This window comes from Dreissena polymorpha, chromosome 1, assembly GCF_020536995.1.
Source record: "Dreissena polymorpha isolate Duluth1 chromosome 1, UMN_Dpol_1.0, whole genome shotgun sequence".
NCBI classification, from domain to species: domain Eukaryota; kingdom Metazoa; phylum Mollusca; class Bivalvia; order Myida; family Dreissenidae; genus Dreissena; species Dreissena polymorpha.
In genome coordinates this window covers 76,655,067-76,670,041 of record NC_068355.1, presented here as the reverse complement: position 1 = coordinate 76,670,041, position 14,975 = coordinate 76,655,067, and the positions used below count along the sequence as shown (strand labels likewise).

The 14,975-nt window shown below is 35.9% G+C and overlaps 1 protein-coding gene across 6 annotated transcripts in view; it reads right to left on the bottom strand.

Annotated features, from left to right (window-relative positions):
* LOC127836175 (uncharacterized protein KIAA2013 homolog) overlaps positions 1 to 14,975 on the bottom strand; it is a 44,942-nt gene that overhangs the window by 19,354 nt on the left and 10,613 nt on the right. For 4 of the 6 annotated variants that reach the window (XM_052362685.1, XM_052362657.1, XM_052362668.1 and 1 more), the window contains exons 2-7: positions 11,265 to 11,368; positions 8,372 to 8,488; positions 8,003 to 8,131; positions 6,851 to 6,909; positions 5,632 to 5,798; positions 3,798 to 3,944 (exon numbers count right to left, since the gene is read on the bottom strand). In XM_052362685.1, coding sequence (XP_052218645.1) covers positions 3,798 to 3,944; positions 5,632 to 5,798; positions 6,851 to 6,909; positions 8,003 to 8,131; positions 8,372 to 8,488; positions 11,265 to 11,331 — 686 coding nt within the window. In that variant the 5' untranslated portion in view covers positions 11,332 to 11,368. Of the gene's footprint in view, positions 1 to 3,797; positions 3,945 to 5,631; positions 5,799 to 6,850; positions 6,910 to 8,002; positions 8,132 to 8,371; positions 8,489 to 9,985; positions 10,005 to 11,264; positions 11,369 to 14,486; positions 14,534 to 14,975 lie in introns of those variants that run through there. The other 2 variants (XM_052362666.1, XM_052362693.1) reach the window with 2 other exon arrangements.

The following is a 14,975-nucleotide window of genomic DNA, read 5'->3' as shown; positions in this document are numbered from 1 at the left end:
TAGATATGGGTATTGAAATCAGAATTTTGCTTGTATATAAATGCATATAGATTTGAAAGTATCAGTATCAAAATGGGTATGATAAATGTCATTCTTGTATCAAACAGTAAATTTCAGTAACGGGAAAGATGCAGAAACTTGACTGTGTCCACTTTATCAGTTCTAGTATTTAAATGGGTCCAGTTTATCAAAATTATTGTATTGAAATGGGGCCACTTTCTCAATGGTATCGTATACAAATGAGTATGCTTTAAAAAGATCTGGTATCAAAATGGGTCTACTTTATCAGAGTTCAGGTATAAAAATGGGTCACATTTCGGAAGTCTCAGCGGGACACCCCTACCCTAAAATTTGGGAAGTTACCCCCTGGGTTAATGATAGACAAAAACACGCATGTCAGAAAATTAAGTCACTAAAATTAATTATTTTGGCCAAAACAGGGGGATGTCCGAAACTTACAGTAATTACAGTACCCCCTCTTCTTCGAAGGGAGGCATTAAAAGAGAAAGATAAATTGGTCAATCCAAGAAATACGCGCCTTGGTGAATGGTTGATTGAAGTATAAAAATATATTAGATGTAAAGTAGTCAAATATACTGACACAATAATAAGAGATCAAACTTAACTTTAAAATTACAGGAAGGTAAACTTTAAAAGGCTTAAAAATTGGTATGAAGAAGATATGAATATCAGAATACTAAGCATTAGTTAAGAGACCTTGCATAATGATCCTGAGTGCATGGATGGCATTGCAGCTTTAGTCAAGAGACCTTGCATAATGATCCTGAGTGCATGGATGGCATTGCAGCTTTAGTCAAGAGACCTTGCATAATGATCCTGAGTGCATGGATGGCATTGCAGCTTTAGTCAAGAGACCTTGCATAATGATCCTGAGTGCATGGATGGCATTGCAGCTTTAGTCAAGAGACCTTGCATAATGATCCTGAGTGCATGGATGGCATTGCAGCTTTAGTCAAGAGACCTTGCATAATGATCCTGAGTGCATGGATGGCATTGCAGCTTTAGTCAAGAGACCTTGCATAATGATCCTGAGTGCATGGATGGCATTGCAGCTTTAGTCAATAGACCTTGCATAATGATCCTGAGTGCATGGATGGCATTGCAGCTTTAGTCAAGAGACCTTGCATAATGATCCTGAAGGCATGGATGGCATTGCAGCTTTAGTCAAGAGACCTTGCATAATGATCCTGAAGGCATGGATGGCATAGCAGCTTTAGTCAAGAGACCTTGCATAATGATCCTGAATGCATGGATGGCATTGCAGCTTTAGTCAAGATACCTTGCATAATGATCCTGAGTGCATGGATGGCATTGCAGCTTTAGTCAAGAGACCTTGCATAATGATCCTGAGTGCATGGATGGCATTGCAGCTTTAGTCAAGAGACCTTGCATAATGATCCTGAGTGCATGGATGGCATTGCAGCTTTAGTCAAGAGACCTTGCATAATGATCCTGAAGTCATGGATGGCATTGCAGCTTTAGTCAAGAGACCTTGCATAATGATCCTGAAGGCATGGATGGCATTGCAGCTTTAGTCAAGAGACCTTGCATAATGATCCTGAAGGCATGGATGGCATTGCAGCTTTAGTCAAGAGACCTTGCATAATGATCCTGAATGCATGGATGGCATTGCAGCTTTAGTCAAGAGACCTTGCATAATGATCCTGAAGGCATGGATGGCATTGCAGCTTTAATCAAGAGACCTTGCAAAATGATCCTGAAGGCATGGATGGCATTGCAGCTTTAGTCAAGAGACCTTGCATAATGATCCTGAAGGCATGGATGGCATTGCAGCTTTAGTCAAGAGACCTTGCATAATGATCCTGAAGGCATGGATGACATTGCAGCTTTAGTCAAGAGACCTTGCATAATGATCCTGAAGGCATGGATGGCATTGCAGCTTTAGTCAAGAGACCTTGCAAAATGATTCTGAAGGCATGGATGGCATTGTAGCTTTAGTCAAGAGACCTTGCATAATGATCCTGAAGGCATGGATGGCATTGCAGCTTTAGTCAAGAGACCTTGCATAATGATCCTGAAGGCATGGATGGCATTGCAGCTTTAGTCAAGAGACCTTGCATAATGATCCTGAAGGCATGGATGGCATTGCAGTTTTAGTCAAGAGACCTTGCATAATGATCCTGAAGGCATGGATGGCATTGCAGCTTTAGTCAAGAGACCTTGCATAATGATCCTGAAGGCATGGATGGCATTGCAGCTTTAGTCAAGAGACCTTGCATAATGATCCTGAAGGCATGGATGGCATTGCAGCTTTAGTTAAGAGACCTTGCATAATGATCCTGAAGGCATGGATGGCATTGCAGCTTTAGTCAAGAGACCTTGCATAATGATCCTGAAGGCATGGATGGCATTGCAATTTAATATCGGTAGTAGTTACAGAAATTTGTTCTTTTTGCAAAACCAGAATTTCATATTAAATTCAAAAGAAGAATTATCATGCTTAAAGAGGCGGTTAGAATGTAAATTGAAAGGAATTCTTGGGCACATGAAGTTGTATAAAGCATATAAGAAAAACGTAAAAACCCATCTGACCAATATTTTTTTGATGCAAGACTATATATATATATATATATATATATGGGTAGTGTATATTATCTTATGTTTTACCAAAATGCTTTATATCACGCCATCTACAAAATACTCTTGACATCACATGCTGACCACATATACTCTATATGGTGTCAGTAGACTATATGGGTCAGCAGAAACATTCAAAGTGGACGCCCGGAATCGTCAATTAAAGTACTTAAAGCACTCAGCCCCTAATATATTCAGATCCCTTTTTCGACAATAACAAAAGCGCAGTGTAACCACAACAGTAAGGTTCAATATTTAAGCAAAGGTACATAAATAACAACTTTGAACATTTTCAATCTACAATGGGCAATGAAAGCAAAACTAATTCAAAATCATGGAGGATTTACACATAACAAATGCCATTCCTAATGGCAATAAGTAAGTTTTTAATCCTTATTGTCTTTCTGAGTTGTATTAAAAACAACGGTAGTGGATCCAGTGTGGCTGGAATGTTATACAGGTAAATTTTGCATAATTTCGCGACCTGTCAAATTGTGTTCCTGCATCATACAATGTCTTGAAAGCTTTTGTCATATACTAAGTTTAAATGCTACTTTTTCTATTCTTTATCGGTAATATCGCCTTCATATTACAATTTCTCCTTCCTTAATAAAATAATCCTCCTGGATTATACTATACAACTCTAAACAAATGTATTTATCTATTAACAACTACACTTATTAAACTTAAGGTATGTTATAAATTGTTATTGATGTGTTTAAAACCAACATTAACCAGTGATGAATACCGGTATACAAATGTTTGACATTGTGATACAAGATTGTGATAAATTAATAGTAATGAAAATATGTATTTTACATTTCTTTTTTCAGGATTTTCCTGAAGTTTTGTTATTGTTATAAAATGTTCTTGAATTTAATATTTTCGATAATACTAGTTATAAAAAAACATTGTTTGTCCTTGTTAATTTGATGAGATGGAAAGTAGTTGGCGTGATATAATTGTTACAAAGTTAGTTACTGACCCGATACAGGATATACGGTTCTGTGGAAAACCATATTGGGGCGAGACCTTCGGAACCGTATATCCCGTATCGGTCAGTAACTTACACTGTTACTTTTAATACAACTAAAAGTGCCAAAAAATATCAAGTTCAAGACATCAGAATAAATCATCAGGGGATGCAAGACAACAAATAGATATTCTATTGAACATACTTTCCTGGAAAGATTTCATTTTTGCTTGGTACCCCTGTGGAGGCTACAGCCAACCCTATATAGAGGTTGCTGTCTGCACTGTTCTCTATCTTGATCATGCCTGTGGTGAGGGAGAAAGAAACCTTGGAGCCAACAGAATTGGCAGCACTGAAAAACAAATGGACAACACTTCCAGCATGGTTCAAACTAAATGAGTCTGTAAGTGTCTATGCTCATGTAGAGGGCTAATAACAAATACTGTAAAACCATTAAATTTCGTGTGGTACGAAATTTAGTGGATTTCATTGTTCCTCCAAACCACAAATTCAAGTACCAACGATTATTTTTACATTTTTAATCCAAAATCGGTCCTTTCCGAATGTCATTGCCGACATTCTCTATTGTTTTCGGTTATCTGAGATATTTGATTGAGATATGCTAGGTAATACAATACGTTGTTTTCTTGATAAGTTTTTGGGTAATAATACTTTTTAAATCAAGCACGGAATTTAAACTGTACATCAAGGATTGTTCTCTTTTACGTGACGTCGTCAAATTAACAGTTTGCACATATGTCAATTAGTGCAAATTAAAGTTAAAGAGACATAACGGTTTTCACACCTGTATTTTGGGGACCTTATTACTCAATTGTTACTACTAGGGGACCGATTGAGCAGAGAATTGCAAATATTGTCAAAACAACATTGATGGCAATTAGCGAGCGAGGACCCACAAGATCGCCGCTTATTCGCTCTTATCGACAATTATCAGCAACACTTTCATGCTTCAGTGCACATTAATCACAAGCCTTGCTGTCAACATACATTTGCAGATTATTCTTCATTATTACTCTGGTTGTTTGAGAAAAGTTAAATTATTATGACTGTCAATCTTCCCCGAAAATTTGAAATCCACGAAATTACGTGTAAACGAATTAGTTGTTTTTTATTAAACCACAAAATTTCATACCAACGAATTCTATACAGTTTACAGTATCCCCAGGAAATCATGTGTGAAAAGTCTGAGTGTTGTCATCAAGATGTTTGATAAAGAGCTCCAGATATGTTAAGGATTAATTTGCCAACAAGTCTAATTCACTTGACTGACCAGAGAATCTACACTCAAACATGGCATTGAGTGACCAGAGAATCTACACTCAAACATGGCATTGACTGAACAGAGCATCCTCACTCAAACATGGCATTGACTGACCAGAGCATCCACACTCAAACATGGCATTGACTGACCAGAGCATCCACACTCAAACATGGCATTGACTGACCAAAGCATTCACTTAAACATGGCATTGACTGACCAGAGCATCTACACTCAAACATGGCATGGACTGACCAGAGAATCCACACGCAAACATGGCATTGACTGACCATAGCATCCACACTCAAACATGGCATTGACTGACCAGAGCATCTACACTCAAACATGGCATTGACTGACCAGAGCATCCACACTCAAACATGGCATTGACTGACCAGAGCATCCACACTCGAACATGGCATTGACTGACCACAGCGTCCACACTCAAACATGACATTGACTGACCAGAGCATCTACACTCAAACATGGCAAAAGCATTTTTTCACTAGTAGCTGTCATGTTTGACTTAACAAATGTCTTTGACATGGGTCAAAATAATACTGACACAAAACTTTAAACTTACAGGGTCTACTCACGTGATTATGTGATAAACATAGTTGTTGAAAAAAGGGAATTGTACTTTACTATTAACAAACACATTTTCATGACAGTATATATAATATAGCAATATTTTATCTTTCCATATTGCCACACTATGTTTGGCATTCATTACAAAATTATCAGAAAGGCATAGTTATACCTGTCAGAGACTGTTTGAGCATCATTCCAGCCTGAGGCAAGCCCCTGGTCAAGTTCTAGGACCACATTTTGTTTGGTTGGATTGTGAAATGTCAACTCCTGCACCAGCAAGGAGGGGCGCAACCTGTGGGCGTACATCTCTGTCTCCACTGTTACACATTTTGATCTCTGAATAAGAAGTGGCAGAGGTTAATATAGCTTAAACATACTTTATATCTGACCAATAATTTTACAACCACAGTTCAAATTCAAACAGTAGAAAAAGGGTTGACTAAATGTAGAGTAGCAACAATACTTGTTTGATTAATTATATTACAGTTTCTAATACCGTGTAGATTAACTGTCTATATTTCTGATATATTAATCCATCTAAATCCTGACCAAAACCAATCAAACATTTCACTGTATTTTTCTTTTTGCACTACCATCTGGCCCAAAGAAATTCTTTCGACTTTGACTCATTTCAGTCATATAAAGCAGACATAAACTCATCTAACATCCTCTAGAAACAAACAACTTCATTTGAATAATACACAAGACTATTACAAAATCATAAAAAAACATAGTATCAAGAATATGTCTTTTTCATTTCAAAGTTTTCTTTTAAACACAAATAATCAAAAGGTTGTGTCAGTTTTTAATTGAAAGTTTATTTTTATCAAAACACATATTCAGACAGTTCATCATGAACAAATATTTTAACATTATTGGAGTAAAATATTTACTACAAACAAATCAGCAGTGAATTATTGTATCAGTTTCTAAATACTTCTTCTCAAATACTTTATTATTGATGTATGTACTGCTGGATTTGGCAAGAATAGTATTCATTGCAAAAGGTTTTACCATATTTTAACTGGGAAACTGTGTAACAAGAAACCATTTTATGCTCGTCTGACAAAGGTCGAACAATAATGTGGAATTAAGTATGAAAATCCACTAAATGTGAAGCTGGTATATATTACAGGACACATGCTATGAGATATTATGAAGTGTTATATTAATATTTCTATATTCCAACAGATTTCCGGTGTCTTCTAATGACATACTCAGTTAGGACCAATTATCTATGTGTTCATTTTTTTTTACTTTCAAAAGAAATTGATGAGAAATATACTTTTTTTATTTCAGTATCAACAATTGATAATTTAATAAACAATAAAATGGTCTCTGTTTTCTATGAAAGCAGTCAGATATCAAAGATTGTAAATGTTACTTACAGTATTAAACACCTGTATTCTTGTAGCTAAGCCATGTCTTATTTGCAATACATCCACTTCTGCAACAGAAAACATTCTTTTTCATTATTATAAGTATTGTTTAATGTGTATGTTGCTTTAAACTCTGATTCATATCACAGCAGTATGAAGCAATTTTACCCAAAAGTAGTACATGTATTATTACCATATGTTCTTATATGCACCATCCTCCTTGTTTAATTGATGAAGCCAGTTAAGCATAGAAGATCACTTAGAGAGTCTCTCATATAGAATAGCATTTATATGAGTATGAACATCATATAATTTATGTGAGCTTCAAAAGACCAGCAGTTACATTTACAGGGACTTGCTTAAATTGAGCAAATAGCAACCATCAAAAATATTGTCACATTGTCCTAGATTGTAACTAGAAAAATAGGCCATGATGGCACTGAATCACTGAATTAAAGGTATACCAAACATCTACAACCTGACCTTCTTTTCAGTTTATGACCCCACCTGACCAAAATGTATACATAGCCTTGATATTGTCAAGATAAACATTCTGACAAAGTTTCATTACGATTAAATCATAAATGTGCCTTCTAGAGTGATTAAAAGGTTTTGAGATCTGACCAGATCATCTTGTTTTAGGACGCACTTGACCCAGATTCAAACTTGGCCTATATATTGTCAAGATGAACATTCTGCAAAAGTTTCATTGAGATTGAGACATAAATAAAGCCTCCAGAGTGGTAACGAGGTTTGATTGAGATTTGACCTGCTAACCTATGTTTCAAGGCATGTGACCCTGAATTTAACTCTTTCAAGATAAACACTATGACAAAGTTTCATCAAGATTTGGATGGAAAGTGTGGCCTCCTGAAATTAACACTAGCTTGTAATATTAAAATGATTTTTGTATAATTCCTTGACACTAGCTTGTAATATTAAAATGATTTTTGTATAATTCCTTGACAGTGCCTTAATATCTCTCAGACATGGCAGTTTTTGTCAAATTTGTCTGACTGTCTGACAGGTTTATCAGGGTCTGTAGAATGATTCATTTAGCATCATTTACCAACAGAGGTGTTGGTTACTGAAATATCGTCTATGAGTTTCAGTTTTACATATGTTAAGTTGTGACAAGTCAGTAGTACAAAAGAGTCTGACCTTCTTTAGTTGCGTGTTCCATGCTCACACTCACCACCGGGTAGTAGGGTATGACCACTGAGAGGGCACGGTTTAAGCGCACATACACACCATTAAAGCTGTCAAAACTGGTACCCACAAAGCCATTCCCTGTAGAAAAATGCATGTTTTAAATAAACAATCTTCAGTACTGATGTATTTATTGACAACACAAAATGAGTAAAATACAATCAAAATTATAAGCATTTTCATCATTTAAATGCAACATGCCAAACATTCAAGTAAATATGAAGTTTAAGCTTTCAGTTCACCTTATTTACAATGAATTACATTTTTAATAAATGTAGAATAAAAACATTCAAACATTAATCTGATAATTAAAATACAAACCAACATAAGCTGGATAGTTTTTCTTTCCAATTATTTGTGGCACAAAATTAGTGACTGCATCAAAATTGTCTATTTCATGCTGAAATTTTGACAGCTTATCGCTTAAACAAGCTCCAACTGAAAGACAACAAGCAAAGTAATTGAATTGATATCCCCCGCCAATATGCTTCTGGACACAAAAGTGTTATATTTGACACTCAAACAAGCATTTTTTCAAGATAGAAAGGGCCATAACTCCGTTATTTACAGATGGTGTACAATGCCATTTTGCGTGCATCATCCTCTTATCCATATATATACTCATACCAAGTTTCAATGAAATCCGCCAAAGCACTTCCAAGATATGGCTCCGGACACAAAAAGTGCCGTCCGGACGGACGGAAAGACGGACGGATGGACGGAAAACAACAAAACAATATCCCTCCGCCTATGGTGGGGGATACCTATGGCGGGGGATAACAAGCAAAACTTAGCAAATTCATTGAATTGATATCCAAGGCCAAATAATTTTTTTTTATGGATGGGTGCAAATCCCTTGCTATACTGCATAAACCTAACAAAGATAATAAAGTGTAGGGTAATTACTTTAATGTATTGAAATTCTCCTCATGTTGAAAATTTGTATCATATCTGAGATAAAGCCCTGAAAAGTTACATCATACAAAAACAACAAAGGGCAATAACTTTTAGTTAAGAAAGCATTACGGTTCTTGTGCATGGCACTTCTTCTAAATGATGTCTACACATCCATGGAGTTTCATATTGAAATCTTGAATCTTATCTGAGATACAGCCCTGAATAGTTCCATCATATAAAAACAACGTAGGGCAATAACTCTTATTAAAGAAAGGGAAAGGTTATGAATCTTTAGCATGGCACTTCTCCTCATTGATATCAATACACCCATGAAATTTCATGTTAAGTCTTGTATGGTATCTGAGATATAGCCCTGAAAATTTATATTATACAAAAAAGGCAATAAATCATATTTAAGACATTATAGGGTTATGGTTCTTGAGCATGGAACTTTTCTTCATTCATATCTATACCTATGATTTCAAAGCTCTGAAAAGTTTTGTGACAGACGGACAGACTAGTGGATGGACAGACTGACTGACAACGCAAATTCTATATCTCACCGCCTTTGGCAAGGGGTGAAAATAGTATTTAGAGCCAACAATCATTTTTAAGAAAATGCATACCATTAGTATAAGTTTAAGATAAATTGTAACATTGACATTTTATTTGTTCATTGGCACAATTGACAATATTGAACTGATTCCAAATAAACATTTATAACAGAAATAATACAAATCCATTTGACAAATGACTTGATCCAGGGCCCTCAATCTATCAAATCTGCCGCCGAATTTCGGCGGCAGTCCCCCACCTGAAAAGTATATTTTTTCACCCAAAAACTGATTTTTTCCCCTTCAGAAAATGAGAATTGTTTTTCGCTGATTTATAGTTGAAAATTGACTCCAATATATCACTGTCCGTTATATTGGCTCCCAAAAATGTGACGAGCATAATCCCCAAAGAACATGTTTTAATCTGAGAATTTGCAGACATAAAATCAGGTTCAAGCTAGTATTTTACCCTTTTTTCACCCACTTTAATTTTCTGTTTAATCCGACATTAATACTCCAGTTTTGACTAGATTGTTTGGTTTCATTGTACATCACTGTAACACCTGTGTACTGCGATAAACAATAACTCCTCTTGCCAACCATCAGGTCATTTTGGGTGTTAACATTCTCTCTTGAAATTGCTTTGAACTGCCAAAACGCACCAGTGCACACATGAAGGTGTATACAATTTTAACTGTAAATGTCACAAGTCAATACTGAACTATCTCAACAATCTTTGCGCGTTAGTTACAGTGTAAACTACCTGCTTTTAATTGAGACGCAAAGCTCCCTCAGTTTGTCAAAATGCACCATGCTTTCCATGAGGATAAGATGACGTCATTGTTGATGATTTTGTACATGGGGTCTAATTTGTGCATGCTTTCTTGAACAATAAAACTTGGCGATTGTTTTCAGATTACAAATTTAATTATACGCATTTGAAAATACTTACATGGAATAATGTTTTGTTTTATACCAATGAATAACATATGGATATAACACATACTTCAATAATGTAGGAAAATAGCCTGTTTTGAGATTGCCAAATTATGCTAATGCATACTTAAACATGCAATAACAACCTGACAATTTATATTGCGCGCCGGATATATCTAGGTCGCGATCTTTGGACCCCTTCAACTGCAATATATTTTGACTTTTAAATAAGATTACTGTTATATAGATTAAGTAAAAGTCCACCTTTCTGTCCTATAGACAGTCACATATACATGTATAGAAACATATGTTTATAACAGTTCAACACAGTTGTTGTGTTTTGTTATAAAAATTCCCCCATTTACAAAAAATCCACCTCCTAAGGGCTGCGGACCCCTTCCCCCAAAGAAGTGTGAGGGCGCTGTGATCAAACCATATAAAATAGAGAAATATTGAATTAGCTCGAAATTCCATACAACATGAACAAGTGCCATAGACCTCTGGCCCAAACGTTAAGTGGCAGTTATCAAGAAAGTGAATACTTATACAAACACTGTGAATATTAAATTCTTGCGTCTTACATTAATATTGTACTGTTTGTACATTAACTTTTAGCCACAATAACTTAATGACATACTATTTGTAATATTATTTATTATTTCACTTGAATACTTAGTATTTTTTCTTTTATTTTTAATACTTTGTATTTTTTCTCTTATTTTCATCCTGAAAATCAAATGATTTAGTGTTATCAGAGCCTGCTCAGAAGAGTTTATTCTATAGATTGTGAGCTAACACTGAACACGTATTGAACAAAGATCACTAACCTCCATCAGGTGAATTGCTGTGATATCCAAAGCCAAGGAACTTGGGAACAAGATAATACATGAACATAAGAAGAAGAATGAATCCAATTATGATCTTCCTGGCCCTGAAAAGGAACAATAGTTGTATGTCAGGAGACAAAATATTAACAAACAAATTATGGGCAGGTCCCATTTTTATGGACTTTGAATCATTCCAATGCATACTTAGTCTGATTTTATTTGTGTGATAATATTGTAGTTATTTTCTGTGTCATAGCCCTGAAAATCTTCATCACACTACTATCATATCATTTAAAGACCTCTTCAATTACAGTGTCCATTCTAGACCACACGATTGTGAGATTTGCGCTATTTTTCCAAAGATTGCACACATTTTCAGCATGTGAGCCTGAATCCAGGAGTACTTTTTAAGAACAAAGAAATATCGACTTCGACGAAAAGTGTGAGAGTTTCTAGAATAGACACTGAAATTATTTTGTTTTGTGTGCGTTTTTAACTAGATTATTTTACACATCTTTCGCTCTGATTGCATTTTAAAAAGAAAGGCACAGGAAAATGTGTATGTTCACTCAATTTTGAGGATAAATGATCAATCATGTATCTTACCAAAAACTTCTGATAATTCGCTGTTATATCTAGGTTGGAATCTATTAAAGTGTATTACTAAAGTCTTGATGTAGGCAGGGTGTCATGACACTCAGTTAAATCTATATATTAAGTAACAGCAAGTCTCAACTTCAGGCCTTTCATCAGGCGCTATGCATGCACATGGGCTGCTCTTCTTTATTTCCCAAATAATTGTTGCGTTGATTTTTGCCACAATGCTTGTTTTATTGATTGTAATTGTTTACCTTTCTCTGAAATTTCCCAAAAGCACTTGCAAAATATGAACATATTGTTGTTTGCTTTCAAGCCAGATAAGCTTCAGGCAGCTAAAGTCAATTCCAAACTAGTCAAATTTTTACAGGACAGTAGGTCCTTTAAAGCCGCCCGGATTTGATATTTTTCACAACAATTCTGTTATCTCAAGTTCTCAACTGACCAGAATTGATCAGTATTCGTCAGATACATTTTAAAGCTTAACTCCTCCATGCTGATTTTCGCAAAAATTTTGCAAAAAATGCCAAAAGCATCAAAAATACGAAACCTCATCACGTACATAAAGGAATCCTCAAGACTACATGTATTATTAACCAGTGATGTATGCACGCTTTGGGTCACGTGAGCGCCAATTTCACGCTATTTCCACTTCCGCGCATTTCAAAACAAAGAAGCACTACTAAATAACACAAGCAATTTGCAAACGAATAATGTCTAACGATAGCCCTAGCAAAGTGATTAAACAAGAGGGCCTGAAAGGCCCAAAGTTGCTCACCTGAGATTCAAAGGAACTGACCTGTTCTGTGCAGCCCAAGATGTCATTAGAACAATATGTTCTTACCAACTTTCATGACTAGTGAACACCCTGGCAGCCACGTTTTTTAACAGACCAGAACCATTTTCATAGACATCCAGATATCATTTAAACAAATATACTGACAAAGTTTCATGAAGATTCATAAGTCCATATAAGGAAAAATGCCCCGCCCACTGGTGGCCATGTTTTTCAAGCAAATGGAACCAATTTCGAACTTGTCCAAAATATTATTGGGACAAATCTTCTGACGAAGTTTCATGATGATTATATAGTACAATAAATATGGCTTCTAGAGTGTTTACAAGGTTTAACTATAGCTATATAAGGAAAAATGCCACGCCCCCTTGGCTGCCATGTTTTCCCACCAACCGGAACCATTTTCGAACTCATCCAAGATATCATTGTGACGAATCATCTGACAAAGTTTCATGATGATCGGACAATAAATGTGGCCTCTAGAGTGTTATCAAGGTTTTACTAAAGCATGATATATAGCCATATTAGGAAAAATGCCCCGCCCCCTGGTGGCTATGTTTTTTAAGCAACGGAAACCATTTTCGAACTCATCCAAGATATCATTAGGACAAATCTTCTGACCAAGTTTCATGAAGATCCGAAAATAAATGTGGCCTCTAGAGTATTAACAATTTTTTACTATAGCCATAAAAGAAAAAATGCCCCGCCCCCTGGCAGCCATGTTTTTTAACCAACCAGCATCATTTTTGAACTCGTCCAAGATATTATTGGGGTGAATCTTCTGACCAAGTTTCATGAAGATCGGACAATAAATGTGGCCTCTAGAGTGTTCACAAGGTTTTACTATAGCCATATATAGCCATACAAGGAAAAATGCCCTGCCGCTTGGCAGCCATGTTTTTCAAGCAAACGTAACCATTTTCGAACTCATCCAAGATATTATTGAGACCAATCTTCCGACCAAATTTCATGAAGATTGGACAATAAATGTGGCCTCTAGAGTGTTAACAAGGTTTTACAATAGCCATATTAGGAAAACTGCCCCGCTCCCTGGCGGCCATGTTTTTTCACCGATCTGGACCATTTTTGAACTCATCTGAGATATCAATAAAACCAATGGTTTGACCAAGTTTCATGATGATTAGGCAAAAATTGTGACTTCTAGAGTGTTCACAAGGTTTCTCTATAGCCATATAAGGAATACTGCCCCGCCCCCTGGTGGCCATGTTTTTCAACAGACCCGAACCATTTTTGAACTAAACCAACATATCATTTAGACAATCATTTTGACAAAGTTGCATGAAGATTGGGCATCAAATGTGACTTCTACAGTGTTAACAAGGTTTTTCTTTTTTTTGACCTAGTGACCTAGTTTTTGACCCAGCATGACCCAGTTTCGAACTCAGTAGAGGTATCAATGGGACAAATGTTCTGACCAAATTTCATGAAGATAAGACAATAAATGTGGTCTCTAGAGTGTTCACAAGGCAAAATGTTGACGACAGACGACGCACGATGCACAAAAAGCGATCGCAAAAGCTCACCATGAGCACACCATGAGCACGTTGTGCTCAGGTGAGATAAAAACATATTTTTGTCTTAATGGATAAATGAGGATCATTGTGTATTGAATATCATGTTCGAAAAAAGTCAGAATGCAAGCTGATTGCATAAAAATGATTTCTCACATCAGAGCAATCAATAAGGTTGCAGGCAGATTTGTGAATTGAAAACAAAAGGAGTTTTTATCGAGCTTGATGAAAGCTTATTGAAATTTGTGGAGTAATATGCATAGATATTAACAAAAAATCACGCTGCAAAAACATTACCCTGCTATGTCCTGTCTGTTTGCTTGTCCCATTGTAAATGGATAATGACATGACCATTCATAATTCATGCACATGTCGTAAACAATGATGCAACTGTCACGTGGTTTTACATGTGACCCGAGCATGTTTAAATTTAGATTTCTGTGCATGCACATTTTGAGTGGTAAAATATCCAATCTTTGTACTGAATTTGGGCATTTCTTGAACGATTTTGACCAAATTTAATGCACATCTGACATATAATCACTTTTTCCAACACATAACAACAATGGGAAAATATACCAACATCAACTAAGGCAGCTTCAGTCTGCAAAACTCACTTTTTTGTCTTCATAGCCAATGTGGCTATGAAACTTTTAAAATGTCATAGCCAGAGGAAATTTTTCATAGCCAGAAAAAAAATAAAAATATTTTACAATGTCAGACATTATCATGAAAGGACAACAACAGTCGCTACATGCATATATAGATTGCATTTGGGGGGGGGGG